The following is an 18,512-nucleotide window of genomic DNA, read 5'->3' as shown; positions in this document are numbered from 1 at the left end:
CAGAGCGGCGGAGCACCCGCAGTCCGATTTTCAGGGGTTCATAGCGTCAACGAAGGTTCTCGTTCCACGCCCGTCTTCCTTTACGAAAGCGTCACGAGAGCCCCTCGCTCACCGGCTCAGACTCGCGGGCTGCGCTCTACGAGGAGCATTACGGACGAGCGCGCCGAGCCGCTGACCTCTGACCCGGAAGTTTTCTCCCCGAGCCGCGCACGTTGAGCCGGCTTTGGCTCGGGTTTGTTACCGACAGCCTGCGGTCATGTCGTCCAAGAAGAACCGAAAGCGGCAGAAGGAGGGCGCCGAGGGCACCTCGCCTTCGCTCTCTGCTGCTTCGTCTCGCTCGGGGACGCCGGGTTCACTGGCCCGGCCTGACGTGGCGGCGCCGGGGATGCTGGTGGTGACCAACTTCCTCGAGAAAGGTGAGGAAAGCGCGGGCAGCGGCGAGGCTGAGGCGCCCGAGGGCGGTGCGGCGTGTGCAGGTGGGCGTGACCCGGGAGCCCGCGGGCGAGGGCGAGCCCGGCCGCTCCGACGCTCTTTGCCCGACATTTCGATTTTTCCTCTTACTATTCGTCCTTCCTTTGCTTCCTCGGGCAGCGGCCCCGGAGAGCGAGTCCCCGGGCCTTGCCAAGCGAGACCAGCAGCCCCGCTGTGGCTGCGCTGGAGATGGCCTCGGCTCCTTGGAGATTTTACTGCCCTGCTAACCCTGCAGAAACGGTTCTTACTCAGCAGGCTGACGCTAAAAAGCCACATAGCGGTTTTTAATGGGGAGTCCGTGCTGCCTAGCAGACAGCGTCGTGGCTTTAGGAAGGACGGCGTTTTCTTCATTGACCATGCAGGTTCTAATATCTAGTTGTTGCTGTTGGTGAATTGCACACTAGCGGTAATGGCCACACGCACAGCTCATCCAGTTTTTGCAGAAGCGGTGATGGATGAGCACGGAACGATGGCCGTTTTACAGAGTAGAAAGCTCACGGGGTTCCATCTGGGTTACACAGCTACCAGGGGCAGGGTCCATGTTTGAGTTCAGATCTTAGATCAGTTTTGTTGACTTGGGTGAATGAACAGACTTAGATCTGAAAAGTCAAAACTGGAGGAGACTAACTAGGGACACGGTTTTTATGTCCGGCAAGACTTTAAAGACAATCTTAGCGTTAGCAGAGTGTTTTTATTCTGACATAGAAATCAGAATACAGCTTGCTCTGTACTGTAGACTCGACCTCTTTTCAAGTAGACCCTCCCCACTGTCGTGTACATACGTTCATGTTTCTTCTAGTTCAAACCTCTGCGAAAGTTCCACGATTTCTCCCTGCCACCACGCTCTGCACACTTTCTCACTGCCTGCTCATTAAATGGAGTGTTCTCTGCCTCCTTTTCAATCCCATTCTCCTGGTCTATTAGACTTACATGCCATCGTCCCTTGGGAACTGCTCTGTAATGGTCACAGCTCGTCTGTGTTGGCAAGCCGAGTGGACGGTTTTCAATACTTGCCTTTTGATGCCGGTAGCCTTTGGCATTAGGTCTTTTCCTCCTCAAAGCACTTTGCTGCTTACTTTATTTATCGTTAGACTTTCATAATTTTTCTCCATGTGCCTTGGTGATCATTTTCTTTGCAGGTTTAACCTCTTCCATCTGATTCTGAAATATTGAAGTTAAGTGATATCCTCTTTTTTTCTCTTAATTTATGGCAAGAATATCCAAAGTTAAGTTTCTCATTTATATCATCTTCAATTTTGATTAATTTTTGTAAAGCATTCTATTTTTGAGTGTTGATTCAGTGTATTTTATATCAGAATTTCTCAAGCACTTCCTATGGCAAAGTTAAAAATGGCCAGTAGGTCACATATTGACAGTTTTGTAAAATAGTGCAATTAGAAAAATAAATTTAAAAACCAAAATAATGATGTTTATTGGGTTCACATACACAAAATTTTATCTGCTTGCAGTAAAAGTTTCTTAAGTGATTGGTTTTGTACTTAACCTTATTATGAACTTGTAACAAGTAGTTTGTAGACTATATCTTGAATAGTATTGTCCATTACTTCCCTTAGTTTTTCAAAGTCCTTGTAGAATCAATTTCCTAAGTCTTCTACTTCCAATAATACAAACTTTAGTCCTTAAATCATTCAGAAACCGCTGGGCAGTGGTGGTGCACGCCTCTGAAACCAGCACTCAGGAGGCAGAGGCAGGCTGATCTCCGAGTCAGCCTGGTCTACAGAGTGAGTTCCAGGACAGCCAGGGTCACACAGAGAAACCCTGTTTTGAAAAAACAAAAAACAAACGGAAATCTAGGGGTTAGACATACCACAGCTTTCTCACATCTATATCTGCTCCATTACTGGGTTGTGTCTTATCCAGATGTTTTCTGTATTCCTTCTCAGCAGCATTCCTGCTGCTCCTGTTTCAAACCCAAACACCATCATCTTCACCGGAACTGCTACCATGGCCTTTATTTGATTTTTCTGCTTGCAGTTTTGTCCTCTTAGTTTCTTTTCTACTTTGTAGTCAGAATGATGTTTTAAAATGGAAATCCTATAGTGACGCTACTGTTCTTCCCCATGGTTTTCATGGTCATTAGGGTTATGGCTGGAATCTTGATGCAGTACACTACCCTGCATGGCTTTTGCCTTCCTTAAGCGACTTTCTTTGTCGCTCATCTTTTTTAGTATCTGAAGAATGGATCATACTTCTGTCTGTCCAAAGCATCTGTGCTTGCTTTTTTCCCTTAAGAAAAATAATCTGTTCTTCATAATTATTTCTTCCTCCTCCTCCATACCTGAATTTTAACACCACTTTCTTTGATTAGCATTCTCTAATTCTTCCAAATTAGGTCAGATCACACAGAATCGGCTAGGTCTTTGTTGCTAGGTCTCTCGGTCAATTTGAGGTTGTATGGTCTTAGTTTGTAGCTATACAGTTACTCAGAACTCTTTGGATAGCTGGTCCTACTAGATTACAAACTCCACGAGGCAATGGAGCAAGGGTGGATGGTTGTTTGAAATTAACTTTAGGAGCTGGTGAAATGACTGGGTGAAGATCTTGTGGCACAGACATAAGGACCAGATTTCAGGTATCAAGCACCCATGTAAAAAGCTGGAAGTGGAGGCGGGGAGGATGATTCAGTGGGTAAGAGCACTTGCTTTGCAAGCATGAGTTTGAATCCCGAGCACCCATTTAAAAAGCCAAGTATGGTTGGGTGTGTCTTGTAATTGGGAGCTAGAAACAGATGTATCTCGAGAGCTCACTGGCCCAGAGTAGCCAAGAACTATCAAGGTTCTTTCTGATTAAGGCCCATCCATTCCTGTGGTCTGTGCAGAGGCTGTCTTAGTTTCCTTCCCATTGCGATGATAAGATACCCTGGAAAAGCAGATTAAGGGAGAATGGATTTATTATGGAAGTCACAGTGGCAGGACCTTGAGAGAACTGTCTGTTACATCCACAGTCAGAACAGAGAACAGTAAATTCTTGTGTGTGTTCATTGCTTCCTTTTGATTGTGAATGTAATGTAATTAGCTGCTCTAAGCTGTGAGTGCGAGTTTGATCCTTGGAACCTGCATGGTATAAAGGAAAGTATAGATTTCCTAAAATTATCTTCCACTACCCTGTGTATGAATGCACTTACTAAAAAGGACTGGTAGAATTCTGTGGTCAGCTTTAGTAGATTTGGATGTTATAAGCAGAGACGTGTATAATAGTGGTATATTAAGACACAAGGACTTGGCTGAAAATTTGTACATGAGCTCCATTAGCAGGGAGGTGTGGAGGTTTTTTTAAAGGAAGTTTTTGAAATCCTGGATTGTGTGGTTCAGAAGGGAAAACAAGCCTCTGGAGCCAGATAGATGTTCCAGTTGTAGTCTTTGAAATCTAGCACCTGACTTGGTTCTTTCTGCAGTAAGTACAGAGACTCTTGGAAGTATAGTTAGTGTTTGTAGTTGGTGCCGTTTGTGACAGTGCTGAGGACAGAACCTGAGGCCTTGGCCCTGCTAGAGAAGTGCTCTACTCTGAGTTAATATACCCCAGTCACAGTACGTCCTTGATGACCCAAGAGATTTCTTCTCCTTACGTTAAACTTTGTAGGTCATTCTCACACTTTACCAGTAAACAGTCCAAAAAAGTTTGGTTTTACATTAGTTTAAAAAAGAGGATTTCTTCAGGGTATGATAAACTCAATAGTATGTTTATATGAATATAGGATTTTCATTTATTCTAAAAATGCCTTAATTTCAGTTATAAGAGAGTATAAAATAAATTTTCTTTTCTTTTATAGTAGATGGCAAAGTTCCTAAGACATTCCAGAATTCCCTTGTTCATCTTGGACTTAATACTATGAAGTCTGCAAACATATGTATAGGCCGACCAGTGCTCCTTACCAGTTTGGATGGAAAGCAGGAGGTAAAATTCCTTATCCTTTTACTAGAAGCATTGGAAATCGTTCTGGTTTTAACTTTGATTACAGTCAGGAGTCAGTGAAAAGATGTTTTAATTGTGTATGTGGATCAGGAGTTGGTTCTTTCCTTCCATGATGTCTGTCTCAGGAGTCAGACTCAGGTTGTTAGGCTTGGGGGTAAGTGTCTTTGCCTATTGAACCACTTGCTGACTCTAAAAAACATATACTTTTAAAGACAGTTGTATGGATTCTGGAGAGATGGCTCAGCAGTTAGAATGTGCACTGTCCTTCCAAAGGATCTGAGTTCAGTTCCCAGCACCCACATTGGGCAGCTCACAATTGCTTATGATTCCAGCTCTCGGGGAACCCAATGCCTTTGGCTTTTGTGGACACCAGCCCGTGTGCACACACCCTCACACCACACATATGTACATATACATAATTAATAAATCTTTAGAAAATAAGTCTGTCATGTACATAGTAGTCAGTCAAATACCATAAAGAAAGGGCCATTGCTTTTTTGATTTTTTTTTACAGGGAGGTAGTGGCACATGTCCCTTTAAGCTTTGTTTCTCCTAGTCGTTAAGTACATTTCTGTGCAGAAATGTGGTCTTGAGGTAAGAAGAGCATCTGCCCTACATACAAATACTTACTGAGTCTCCCTGGATTTGCCTGTATTTTTCCTTGATGTCATGTGGAATCTGAGGACTCCAAGACCAGAGCTTTCCCCAGGTTTTCAGCAGCCTGACTCTGCCTGTTGCCAATTCCTGCCTCTGCCATAACCCCCGTCCCCCGCCCCCTGCTTCTTTCATCCATCCAAGATGTTTGTGTGTTCTTTTATGAGAATGTGTGTGCATATGTTCCTATGCATGTAGAGACTGCAGATGTTTCTTTGGTTGTCCCACCTCACTTTTTGAGATGGGTCCTGTCATTTGATCTGTAACTCTTAAATATGTCTGTGCTATTTGGCTTGTGTGCTCCAGAGACCCAGTGCCTCCTCAGCACTGAGATTAGAAGTGTGAGCCACCACACCTGGCTTTTTCCATGGATTCTGGAAGTTGAACCCAGGTCCTCATGCTTGCGTAGCGAACACTTTACACTCTCCATTCCTAAACCCAGGATTAAAGAGACTCTGTTTTGTTTTGTTTTGTTTTAGAGACAGGGTTTCTCTGTCGCTTTGGTGCCTGTCCTGGAACGACCTCTTGTAGACCAGGCTGGCCTTGAACTCACAGAGATCCACCTTCCTCTGCCTCCCGAGTGCTGGGATTAAAGGCATGCACCACCACCACCCTGCTGACCCTCTTACACTGTTTGCAATAGAGAGGAAGTACCAGATTGTTCATTACAAGTTATCCTGCTTTTAATATTTTTCTCCTTTACTTATTACCATCTATTAATGTTTGTCTTTTTTTAAGTCTGCCTTCTATAATCTCACTATGAGCTCCTTTCTGATCTTCAGAGAAGATGTAATAGTCATTAAAAATAATTTGTGAACTTACATAGGATTTAGTTTTATATTTTTGAATTGCAGTTTATCCCACTACAGGTTGTGTGAGATACTGTTTGGGAATAATGATTGTTTTCTGTATAGTTGATGTGCTTAACATTCAACTCCTTAAAAATTGATGGTATTATATGTACTGATTTTCTGATATTGTTTTTTTTTTTTTCTCTGAGTAGGTTTATACGGCCTGGCCAGTTGCAGGATTTCCTGGAGGCAAAGTTGGCCTGAGCGAAATGGCACAGAAGAATGTGGGTGTGAAAGCTGGAGAGACCATCCGAGTGCAGCCTCTTTTGGGAGCTGTGCTCCAGGCTCAGGAAATGGACTTGGCACTGAGGTTTGGTTCTTTTCTTTGGTGACTGTCTAGCTCAAAGCTGCCCAAAGGAAATGTAGTGAAGGGGATTGGAGAGGTGGTCAAGAGTTCGTGTTCTTGGAAAGACCCAGCGTTGGTTCCCAGCACCCACAAGATGGATCACAACCATCCATTACTCTGGTTCCATTGAATCCAAAGCCCTCTTTTGAACTTGGGGAACACTAGGTACAAATGTGGTACACAGACATACATGCTAGCAAAACTTAAAATAAATAGATCTTTTAAAATAAAAAGAGAAATATAAACGTGTTCATTTTGGGTTTTCTAAATAGATGAAGAAATGGATTTATCCATGCATAACACACTCTGGTTCCTTTTCTAAATCAAATCTTTAAAATCGAACATGTCTGCTATATTTGTAGCTCATTTGTCTGTTTGAAGCAAGTTCTTACCATATAGTCCAGGCTGACCTTGAACTTATGATCCACCTGACGTAGCCAATAGATACAGGAAAATTTCTCCTTTGTATTTGGGGTGGAAACCAGGGCTTTGCATATACTCATACTCCCATTTCTAGCCTTGATAGCCACATGTTAAATGAGTAGCGAAACACTATGATAGCCTTGGCTAAATGGGTGGATACAATTTATGTATAAGGGACTCTGATGCCCTGTAGTTAAGTAGCCCTGACATTTTAAGTGAAGGGATAACTGATGAATACTTAGCAGTGTATTTCATCTTAACTTGCAGTTAAATCAAGCACTTACAGCTTATTGTGACTAGCTAGAAATCGTTCTTTTCTCTTTGCCACTGAAGAATATTTATTCTAATATGAAAATGTCAATTACTTTATAATTAACAATGCATGAATTAATTTCTTAATGAGGCATAACCCCCAGAAATAACTTAAAGATTTTTTGTTGTTAATTCTTTTGAGAATTGAATATAATATATCTCAGCCGTATTCACCTCCCCTTCACCATTTCTTCATTCCTTACTCACCTAGGTTTATGTTTTTTTGTAAGCACTAATTTGTGCTGCCCACATGCCCTTGGATATGTAGCCTTCTACTGGAGCAACATTGACTAACCAGGGTCTACATTCTTAGATAAAACTGGTTCTTCCTCTCCCAGCAGCTAGCAGCTGCTCTCCCAATAGCTTCAGGTCTAGGGGCAGGGTTTTGTGCCCAATTCCCTTCTCCCTGCTGGGATTTGGTATGGCTTGTTCTTGTACAGGTCGTGTGCATGGTGTCACAGTGACGGTTAATTTATATAGGCAACTCTCTGCTGTGTCCAGAAGATACTGCTCTTTGTATCCACTGTCTCTGGCTCTTACACTCTTTCTGTCCCCTCTTCCACAATGATTTCTGAGTCTTCAGAGGAGAGGATGCCATATATGTGTCCCATTTGATGGCTGAACATTGTGCAGTCTTACATTTTTTGCACTTTTGCTTGTGGTCTCTTTGTTAATTAGCTATAAAAAGAAATGTTTTTAATTTTATTTTTAATGTGTATGAGGTCTTGCTTGTGTGTATGTATGTACATCATGTGTGTGCCTGTGCCTGGTGCCTGCCGAGGCCAGAAGAAAGAATAGGATTCCTTGAAACTGGAATTGCAGGTGGTTGTGAACTGCCCTGTGGGTACTGGAACCTGAACACAGGACTCTAGAATAGTAGCAAGTTCTCTTAGCAACCAAGCTGTCTCCATGTGTTTCTATTTGCCTGTGTTTTGAGGCAGTTTTATTTCAACTTTTTAGCTCAGTCTGGCTTGCTCCTACCTCCTCCTTTTGAGTACTTTAGATACATGTCACTGTAGGCAGCTCAAGAAATAATTTTAACTGTGATAGTTCAAGCAAAGAACTTGATTGCTCACATTCAACCAAGTAAAAACAAAGACCTGTTACTACCAAGAGTTTTAAATTGTTCCTACTGAAGGGTGAATATAGTGTCTTACCCATCCTCCAATAGAATTTTGAGTTAGATTGATTGCTGATGAAAGTCTGGCCCAAATTTGATTTAATAAAAGAGCCTTTTGATAATTTAATACCAGCTTAGTAATAATTTAGGTAATGTATGTGTAAGAATCCCCCCCCCCAAAATTTTAGTTTTTATCTTGAGTTTTAAATATTTTCTTTTTTGTATATTCCAAGCTTGGGTTTTTGGCATCATCCCTCTGGCCCCTCTGAAAACAGGAAACTGTTTTCAGAACAAACAGTAACATCTTAATGAACATTGTTTTAGATAGCAAAAGCAAAGGCTATAATATTGAGAATCAGTTTAATATATTAGATGCTTATACATGTGTGATGATGGTTTGAATGAGAATGACCCACATGGTCTCATATATTTGAATGCTTTTCCTCAGTTGGTGGAACTATTTAGGAATGATTAGGAGGTTTGGCCTTGTTGGAGGAAGTACATCATGAGGGTGGGCTTTGAGGGTTCAAGATCCCACACCATTTCCACTAGCGCTCTCTCTGCCTTGTGCTTATGGATCAGTTGTGAGCTCTCAGCCCTTTTCCAGCACCATAGCTACCATGCCAGCTGCTGTGCTTCCATTATGATGATCATGGACTCTAGCCCTCTGGAACCCCCAGATTAAATGCTTTCTTTTATAAGTTGCCTCGGTCATGGTGCTTTATCACCACAGTGGAAAGGTAGCTAAGAACACATCACTTGCACACATTGGTAAGAATGAACAAACATGCATTTAACCTTTTGATTTTTATTTTCTTGTCATGCCTTTCATGGTATCTGTTTTCATCTGTGTGCCACCCCTCCCTGATTCAGGATCTCACTAGGTAGCCCAGATTGGCCTCCATCTCATGATCCTCTTGTCTTACTCTCAATTGCTGGGCTCATAAGTCTGTGACTGGTTTATTTACCCTTTTGAGGCAAATGAAATGGATAAGTTGTGTGTTTCATGAAATACTTGGGATCACTGTTGCTGTTAAAGCAAGTTATCATCCAAATGTGAAACAGCGATACAGGAAGTAGTCATCCTTGTTGACTGGAGTTAGCCCTGGTCATTGTCTGAACTAGTCTCACCTTATTGGGGCTGAGCCGTGTTGAATGATTTTAAAAGACTGTGGATTTAAATGATATCTTGGTTTTTAAATTTTAATTTCTTAAATTACATTTTAAATAGGGCAGCAGAATGTAAACAAGAAAGTTTATTTCCACTTAGGAATATCAGTCATTTAAATCAGGGTAGCCAAAGGATTTTATTAGTGATATTGGAGCTCTTTCTAATGGAAATGACTTTTATCTATACCTGTTCTTCAAATTTGTAACTGTCTCTTATTCACTTAATAAAATAATAAGTAAGGGCCAGAGAGACTGCTCAAGGGTTAAGAGTATTTGCTGCTCTTGTAAGATGGCTCAGGTTTTGTTCTCGGCACCAACATGGTGGCTCACAGTCCCCTGTGTTTCTAGTTCTAGGCTATTCAGTGCCTTCTGGCCTCCACAGACATCAGGCACTTAGATTGTGTGTCTGCATACATGAGGGCAAAATACACATATATTAAAAAAACAAATCTTAAAAGTAATGTAAGTATAACTTGATTTGGTGTTTTACAAATAGAATTCAATTTAAGTTAAACTAAGTATGTAGTTGATTCTTATTGTTTATTTGTGGTAGTTATGTTCTCTTGAGGTTTCCTTTACACTGATAGAGAAAACAGAGCCATTGTTCTTAGTGAGGAATTTGTATAGCTGTATACCTCTTACATAGACTGTGATCTTGAATACCTAGTTCTGATAGGATTCTATGTATGCTGCATCGGAACAGGAGCACCATTATGTTAAGAAATTTGCTCGAGGCTATCTCCATGTGGAGTTGAGTTCAAACTCCCTCTGTCTAGCCCCAGAGCTAGATTTTGCACTGTACCACATCCGCCCTACATTATCTCGGAGTCAGAGCTGAAACAAAAGGCAGTTGACGATATAGTTAATAGATTACCCACACGTTGGGGTGCTGTGGTACATCCGTAGTAACCACAATCACTCTGTAAATTCTGCATGTAAAATTAATCTTCAGTAAAATGAATATGTAACATAGCATTCACAGATAGGAGTTTTGGCCATATTAATACAATTTATATTTCGATTAAATGAGCTGTTCATCAGTCTCCCCTGGCACAAAACTGCCTCTGTTCTATGGGTCACTGACATTGGGACAATTGTGGCTTCCTCTGTTTACACATTCCTGCTGACACATGGAAGAGGGAGAGAGTGTTTGAAGACTTAATTTACGTAATTATTTAAAATATTTTCTTTTGTGGGGTGTGTGTGCACGTGTATACAAATGTATGTGGGGTTGGAGGTGTACAAGTGTGGATGTCTTTCTCAGTCATCTCACTCTATTTTGTCTGTCTGTGTCTCTCTGTCCATTTATTTCTCTTTCACTGAATCTGGAGTGTGCCATTTTGGGTAGATTTGCTAGCTAGAAAGTTCCAGGGCAGTCATCTGATATCTGCCTTTGCAGTGTTGGGGTTACAAGTCCAATTTTATGTGGGTGCTGGAGATCCGAAGTGATACCCTCCGAACCTTCTCTTTAGCCCTTTGGAAATTGTTTATAAGCAGGCTTTTAAAAGTAGGTGCAGTGGTATTAGATGTGTCTACTTCCCGTACTTCCTGTATACAGCTCTTCTGGTGGAGACAGTGATTACTAGCACGATCCCAAACCGTTCTACTAACCAGAGACCCTTCAACAGAAGCATTCAAATATATGAGCCCTATGTTTTCCTTAGGCATATCCCTCAAAATCAACTTTCATTGCAGTTAGTACCTATTTTTCCCTACTTGCACCTATTCAGGTAATGCACTATACAGGATTTGATTTTCCTGAAGATCCAATGTGTAAATTACTCAAAAGGGATGAAGCTAGCTATGAATAAAAGCCTTTCTCTGTTCTAGATAAGTTCAGAAATGGAATAATCAGTTTAGGCAAGTGTGTTTTCAGATGTGTTTGACTTGATTCACACAGAAATACCTTTCTCATTATGATTTAACATGCATGGTATATTTGTTCATGAATGTATCTAGATAGATGGATAGCTATACATAAGCATGTATATGATACATGTACATGAAGTATACGTGTATAAGAAAATGTTTTACAGAACAGTATTTACCATTTCCATGCAGTGTGCTCTGACATTTCATATCGGATTAGTTTTTATGGTTTCTTGGTCTCCTAATGAATATTACCTTATGTTTTGAAGATCACTGCCCTTAACCTTCTGTAGCATCAAACTGAAGATATTTTCCTACAAGAAATATGTATCTGAAAAGTATTTAAAAAACTGCCTAAATTGTGCCTTTTGCTTTTAGGTTTTAGACAAATTGTTCTTCTGGTCCATAATAGCCATGCATGGCACTTTTCCTATGGTTTAGTTTTTAATGTACCTAATGCTGATTTCTGTTTGTTTTTCTTTCCTCTCTGTAGTGACAAAGATAAGGAAATTAATGAAGAAGAACTGACTGGTTGTATTCTGAGAAAACTAGGTGAGAATAGTATTTTAAATTGTCTTCTTCAGTTTTAAGCAACAAAGGAGCAACAAACAGTGCTTGTAGACTTTTTTTTAAATAACTAAGTGACTGTTCTCTTATTTTTGTCCATCTCTCTGGCCCAGACTATTTTCATTCTTTAAATACTCATTTGAAGACAAAGCTGGTGGTAGAAGTAAAGCTCTCCCTCCTTCCCTTTCTCCCTCCCTCCCTCCCTCCCTCCCTCCCTCCCTCCCTCCCTGTGTGTCTGGGGTGGGCGTGCATGTATTGTGCCACAATGGTTTGGGTCCTGACACCCTAAATAGGGGTAAGGGGTTGAAGAAAAGACAAACACAGAGAGACATATACAGAAAAGCTTGGGTCTAATGTGCTCACTCTGATGAAGTAGCAATTGCTACTTCCACCAGACAGACATCTCAGTATTTTATTAGGTACAACAAAGAGGGCTAATCTGAGGAGGAAGTGTTTGTAGGTAGACAGTCTCAGGCTGTAAACATCTGGGAGGAAGAGGAAGCTGCAGTTGCTAGTTTAAACACACTCTCACTTGGACCCCCCAGGAAAGCTTTGCTATCCTCCTTTTGAACCTGGTCCATATGGTAAATAGCTTTGCTAATTTAAAATGGGTTTGAGACTTTGGAGTCCTCCTCATAGCTGTGCACGTGTCAGCAATACACATTGACTCAAAGGCGTCAGTCACTCAGGTCTTTCTCTTCTCCATACATGAGTGCATGCTTGTGTGTATATATGCATGTGTGTGTTTGAGTATACATGGAGGCCAGAGGTCGACACCGGGTGTTTCAGTCTCCACCTTCTTTATTTATTTAGAGTCTTTGACTGAACCTGAAGTCTGTGGGTTCAGCTAGACTAGTTGATGAGCAAGCTTCCCCAGGGCTGAGATTACAGGAGTGCATAAAGATGCTAGGGATCTGTGCTCGGGTCCTTGTGTTTGCTCAGTAAGCACTTTACTGAGATTTTATTTTTTTTAAAGATTAACTTATTTATTGTGATTGTGTTGTGTACGAATGTTTGTCTGTGTATGTGTATGTACACCACATAAGTGACTAAACTGAGATTTTTAACCTTTGCTTGCACATTTTTCAATGAGGAACATTGCAGTGTTGGTTTGAGTGTGTCATTTAAGCTTAGTTGGTAAAAATGGATCTTTTTTGCTATGATTTCTAGAATTTTAGATTTACTGATGTATAGGATTTGAAAAAATGAGTTTTTTATACAGCTGATACTGTGTCAGAGGAGTTTGTCCCCTCTATTTTTTGTGACAGTTTTTTTTATTAGTGTTCCAGGCTTGTTAATAGCAAGTAAGTTGCTGTTAAAACTGTTAAATGGGAAAATTATGCTGATGTCTATATATTTAATCAATTGTTTTTTAGATGGCAAGATTGTTTTACCAGGCAACTTCCTGTACTGTACATTCTATGGACGACTCTGCAAGTTACAAGTGTTGCAAGTCAAAGGGACAGATGGCACAACCTTGGGAAAGCCTCAGAGTGCCTCCGACACTGACACCCCGGGAGTGGCTGCTGAACATTCTAGTGCGGAGAGCAGTGACGTGGATATATCTTTCCAGCTAAGCCAGTTAGAGCTGAAAGAGCCTCAGAGCCCAGTGTCACAGAGTACTCCCTGTAAATCCGTTAATGACAGAATTATGAATGAAGCTGGGAAGTTTGTTGGATGTTACACAGAGCCCCAGAGATGGCAGTGGACTTGGACTAAAGGAAGCCACAGGTCTTAATGTAGTTTTGATTCATCCAGAGAAGGAAATACACGGCCTCATCAGTGAAGAGAAACTACTGAAGTGTACCAGTGCAGGGGCAAAGAACAATACTGATACATTTTATTTTATTTCTTCCAACAACAAGAATCAATCTTAAAAAAATTTGTACAAATTCAAAAGAACAAGACAGCCAATTCAAAGTAACTTACGACATGATTGGAGGCTTTAAACAGTCAGCTGAAAGCAATAAGAGAAATAATTGAGCTGCCTCTCAAGCAGCCTGAACTTTTTCAAGAGTTACGGTATGTCACCTTTAGTTGCAATGTTCGTGTTCCATTCAAACTCAGGCATTTGGTAGCCCCACTCTAATACAACTTCTCATCTTCTTGTCCTTAGCTTCTGTGTCGTGTTGTACTGGCTTTGGGAGATGATAGTTAAACGGCTTTTCTCAATGGTTGGTCTTTTAAGTTGTGATCTGAATGAGTGACAGGTGTGTCCCCTGTGTTAGCATATTACCCAATGTTGGTGGACTGGATCTTCAGAAAAAAAATCTTTATTTTATTTTATTTTTGGTTTTTTGACACAGGGTTTCTCTGTATATCTCCAGCTGGCTGTCCTGGAACTCACTCTGTAGACCAGGCTAGCCTCAAACTCACAGAGATCTGCCTGCCTGTACCTCCCTAAGTGCTGGGAATAAAGTGTGTGCCACCATCGCTTGGCTGAAAAGTATCTTGTTATGTTAGATAAGTCATAATGTCCAGAGAAATAAGCAGATAGTCATGGTTCAGTTAAACCTTGTTAGGAAATTTAGTTCTTTGTGTGTCTGCCTTGAAGCAAGTGGTTAACGAAATAACTCACTCCTAGGAAACTCAGAGCTACTTCTGCAAGTTGTTGTACAAATTCTTTGCTTCTGTTTCTATGTAGTACCACCCTTCTCCCCCCTCTTATGAATCTTCACGTATGTAAAAGGAACTCAGGGATTTGTGTATTTTCTTTAGTAATTTTTGTATTAAGAGTACAAGTTGGAAGAAATTATGTTGTGTTCTGATTGTGCTACCTGAGGTGGTGCAAGACAAGGGCTCTGTTTTAAAAAACAAAAACACCAAAAAAAAAAAATATTCATGCTTTCCTTACTGTGTGATTTGTAGAGATAGAGAAAGTCATTGCTGGGCTCAGGATTTGGGATAGATAGTACATCTTTCTGGGAAGTAGGGAGAGGTAGGATTCCATTTTTAACTTACGTTGGAAGTTGTATGGCAATTTAACAAGAAAATTAATAATCATACTGAATGCACTGTGTATTTTTGTGTTTTTTTTCCTTGTAGGAATTCCAGCACCAAGAGGGTTGTTACTCTATGGTCCTCCCGGCACTGGGAAGACAATGATTGCTAGGGCTGTTGCTAATGAAGTTGGAGCTTATGTTTCTGTAATTAATGGTCCGGAAATTATAAGCAAGTAGGTATATGATTTAAAGTAAATGTTCACTACTAAGTTTATATATTTCAGGTGTGGCTTCTTAAATAGTTGTGTTATATTTTTGCCTAGATATTCCATGCTTTAAACTGTTTTTGAGTATTTTAAATTTGCCCCTCTTTTTCTGAGGCATGGTCTTACCTATGTAGCCTAGCCTGACCTTTACTTTCGATCTTTTTGCCTTCATTCTCCAAATGCTGATATTATATATGTCCTTCTAAATTTGCTTTATAGTATACACAAAATTGAAAATAAGTTTTGAAAGTAATTTTAAGTATTTTAGAAATGCTTGAAAGTTCAGACCACCTTTTATAGAAAAAAAATTTTTTCTTAAAATATTTATTATTTATATGTATACAATATTCTGTTTGTGTGTATGCCTGCAGGCCAGGAGAGGGCACCAGACCTCATTACAGATGGTTGTGAGCCACCATGTGGTTGCCGGGAATTTGAACTCAGGACCTTTGGAAGAGCAGGCAATGCTCTTAACCACTGAGCCATCTCTCCAGCCCCCTATAGAAAAAAAATTTATAATACTAAATGTAAAACACTCATGTTTTTTATTCCTTACAGATTCTATGGTGAGACTGAAGCAAGGTTACGCCAGATATTTGGATGAAGCCACTCTACGGTACTGTTAATATTTGATGTTTTCGAATTAATAATTGAAACTCTGTTAGTGAAAAATAGTGGCACTTTATGTAAAACTAAGGAGTAACACAAAGATAGTGATGGCCTTAGAGATTGATGGGAGACTTAAGGAAATGTTATCTGTCTGTGGAAGTTTGATAAAGAAGTTACTACACGACATAAAGTAGAAGAGTTCAGACAGTGAAGGAAACAGCTGGGTGGGGATTCATCCCAGGAGAGTAGACGCTTTGTTGGTTCTCGGTAACATTTCCCGTGCTATTAGAGTCTTTTCCAGAAAGTCTTTGTCTGTACTGACTCTTAAAAGTATTTGCCCATGATTTCCTGTAGCATTTTCAGGATTCAGGTCTAATAGTTTTGAAACCTTTGCATATGTTTTGGTGTAGTATACGAAATATCTTCATTATACATGTGGGTATTTTCCAGTTTTTTTTTTAATCTAGCAATTGATTTAGACATGTTTGTTAAAATTTGTATGAATATTGCTATGTCCTTTATTCCATTAGTCTGTGTGTCTGTTTTTGTGTCAGTACTATGCTGGGCTTTTTTGTTGTTTTGTTTTGCATTTCAAGATTTTTTTGTATGTGTATGAACGTTTTCCCTGCATGTATGTCTGTCTACCACATGCATGCAGTGCCTCAGAAGAGGGCGTCTGATCCTCTGGAATTGGAATTGAAGACTGTTGTGAATCCCCAGGGTCCTAAGAATCAAACCCTGTTCATCTGCAAGCTCCCCAAGTGTTCTGAATTGCTGAGCCATCTGTCAGGCGTTCATGCTGTTTTTCTCACTGTGGTCCTGTAGTTGTCTGAGATTAGAACCTGGTAGCTCCAGTTTTCCTCTTTCTGCTTACTCTGACTTTGGATGTAATAGTGTGCCACAAAGGTCTGTCCTAACCTTTATTTCTGCTACTGTGATAAAATACTCAGATAAAAAGCAACTAAGTGGGGCAAGGTTTTTTTTTTTATTTTCATTTTTTTTCCCTTTTTCTTTCTTCTATCACTGTATAGAAAGGTACTGGTTTTCATATAATTTCATATAATTTTCTGCTCACCATGTCTTAAGTTTCCTGCTGTAGCTTCTAAGTTCTTATATATAGGATTATGTCATTTGGGAGTGAGGATACTTGGAACTTTTTCCTTTTTGTTTGCACCTCTTTCCTTTTCCCTTTTCCTTTCCCTTTCCTTTTTGATGATACTGAGGATTGATCCTAGGGCTTCATGGATGCAAACAGACTTCTACTGAGTTACAGCCCCAGCTGCCCCTCTTATTTTTCTTTCCTTACTGCTGTACCTGTGTCTGAGTACTGTATTGAAAAGGAGTAATAAGGGTAAATACATTTGTATTGCTCCTGATTTTAGAGGAAATGCTTTCAGTTTCCCCCATTTTGTGTTGTGTTGACCAAGGGCTTTCTTGGCTTCATTATGTGCCCTAAGTTGGTCTACTTAGGTTCAGGGGTATGGTATGACATGCCAGAGTTACTATAAGTATGTAAGTTCTACTCTTGGCCCCCGAGGCAGACCGTCTTTCTCTGTGCACTCCATTGCCAGAGCAGAGCTGCTTCAGCTTGTCAGTATTTGGCCTCTTCGAGCTTTGCCTTGCTTTCCGTCAGTTCTGAATAATGGGTTTTCTCTCAGGATCTTCCCCAGTCTTTGCCCCCAGTGTCGTACATAAAGTGGGATTTCTCTTTGATGACTCATCTTCTGAAAGAAATGCTGTCTCCCTGACAACCACAACTGGCTTTCAGGCTTGTGCAAGCTCTGGGCTTGTTCCAGAGTGTAGGGCTGTTGTTTTGTCTTTTCACTAGTCTCCCTTTGAAAGTGGGGGTTGCAGGTGGTTCTTCTGTTTTTCCTCCTTTGACTCAGAGACAGGTGACTGGAGCTGTGTACCTCCTGAGACTTTATCTATGTCTTTGAAGCATCTTGCCACTACTGTGAATCTTGGAAATAGTCTGGTTTTTCTTTCACTTACTCTTACCCTTCCCCAGGTCACACAGAGGCCTTTTATGAAAGGCAGATAGGCTAGAATGTGAGGTTGATAAGTTTGCACTAGAAATAACTGAAGTTCTTTTTTTTATTTAGCATTGGAGTGATTTTGTTTTACATATTGATAAATAAAACTGAAATGTAATGCATTTCTTTTTAGGCACCCATCAATTATTTTTATTGATGAACTGGATGCACTTTGCCCTAAAAGAGAAGGTGCTCAGAATGAAGTGGAAAAGAGAGTTGTAGCCTCACTCTTAACATTGATGGATGGCATTGGCTCAGTAAGTCTAACACTGGCATTTAGAGTATAGAATAGCAACACCTACGAAATGTATCTGGGCGTGTATTTCAGGGTGAGAGAAAATCAAGGATGAAGCTGGGTTAACACTCAAGTAATTAATAAGCTTCCGTAAATTGCTCAGTAACTAAGAAGACCCATATAGCCTGGCATGTTTTTCTGTTACATAAAATAATTTACCATGATCGATTTGTTTGTGTGCGTGTGTGTGACGTGATATTAATTTAGAACCCAAGACACACGTCAGTAAAGAAGAATCCTTATTAAATCTTAGTGACTTTTATTAAGCTTCCCTGGATATTATGGTATATGCTTGTAATCCCAGTACTTAAGGAGGCTGAGGAAGGACGATCATTCCAAGGCCAGGTATGTAGTGTATATATGGCCAGCCTTGGCTAAGTGAGATTGTGTCTCAATAAACTAAATTTTAATAAGTTCATGAGGTTTTTTTTTTTTTTTTTTTTTTTTTGCCTTGAGGTACGTTTTGCTGTGTAGCCCAAGGTGTCCTAAAAACAGTTATTCTTATAACTCGTGAATCTCTTTCTCTTCTTGAGGTAGAGCCTTGCTGTATAACACAAGTGTCTTAAAAACTCAGTTCTTTTCTCACAGCCTCTAAAGTGCCGTGACTACATCCTGCTTTATATTTGTGTATTAGTCAAAGCTATGATATGT

At 40.4% G+C, this 18,512-nt stretch overlaps 1 protein-coding gene across 1 annotated transcript in view; it reads left to right on the top strand.

Annotated features, from left to right (window-relative positions):
- The first annotated feature begins 7 nt into the window (after positions 1 to 7).
- Spata5 (spermatogenesis associated 5) overlaps positions 8 to 18,512 on the top strand; it is a 167,845-nt gene continuing 149,340 nt past the window's right edge. The window contains 12 exon segments of the mRNA XM_042055936.1: positions 8 to 416; positions 4,262 to 4,386; positions 6,062 to 6,219; positions 11,643 to 11,701; positions 13,093 to 13,384; positions 13,386 to 13,572; positions 13,574 to 13,660; positions 13,662 to 13,738; positions 13,945 to 13,961; positions 14,762 to 14,891; positions 15,483 to 15,545; positions 17,700 to 17,823. Of these exon segments, the coding sequence (XP_041911870.1) occupies positions 257 to 416; positions 4,262 to 4,386; positions 6,062 to 6,219; positions 11,643 to 11,701; positions 13,093 to 13,384; positions 13,386 to 13,572; positions 13,574 to 13,660; positions 13,662 to 13,738; positions 13,945 to 13,961; positions 14,762 to 14,891; positions 15,483 to 15,545; positions 17,700 to 17,823 (1,479 nt within the window). The 5' untranslated portion in view covers positions 8 to 256.

Source organism: Arvicola amphibius, chromosome 11, assembly GCF_903992535.2.
Source record: "Arvicola amphibius chromosome 11, mArvAmp1.2, whole genome shotgun sequence".
In the NCBI taxonomy this organism is placed as follows: Eukaryota; Metazoa; Chordata; class Mammalia; order Rodentia; family Cricetidae; genus Arvicola; species Arvicola amphibius.
Note: the sequence above shows the minus strand (reverse complement) of the source record. Positions and strands in the feature narration are given on the sequence as shown.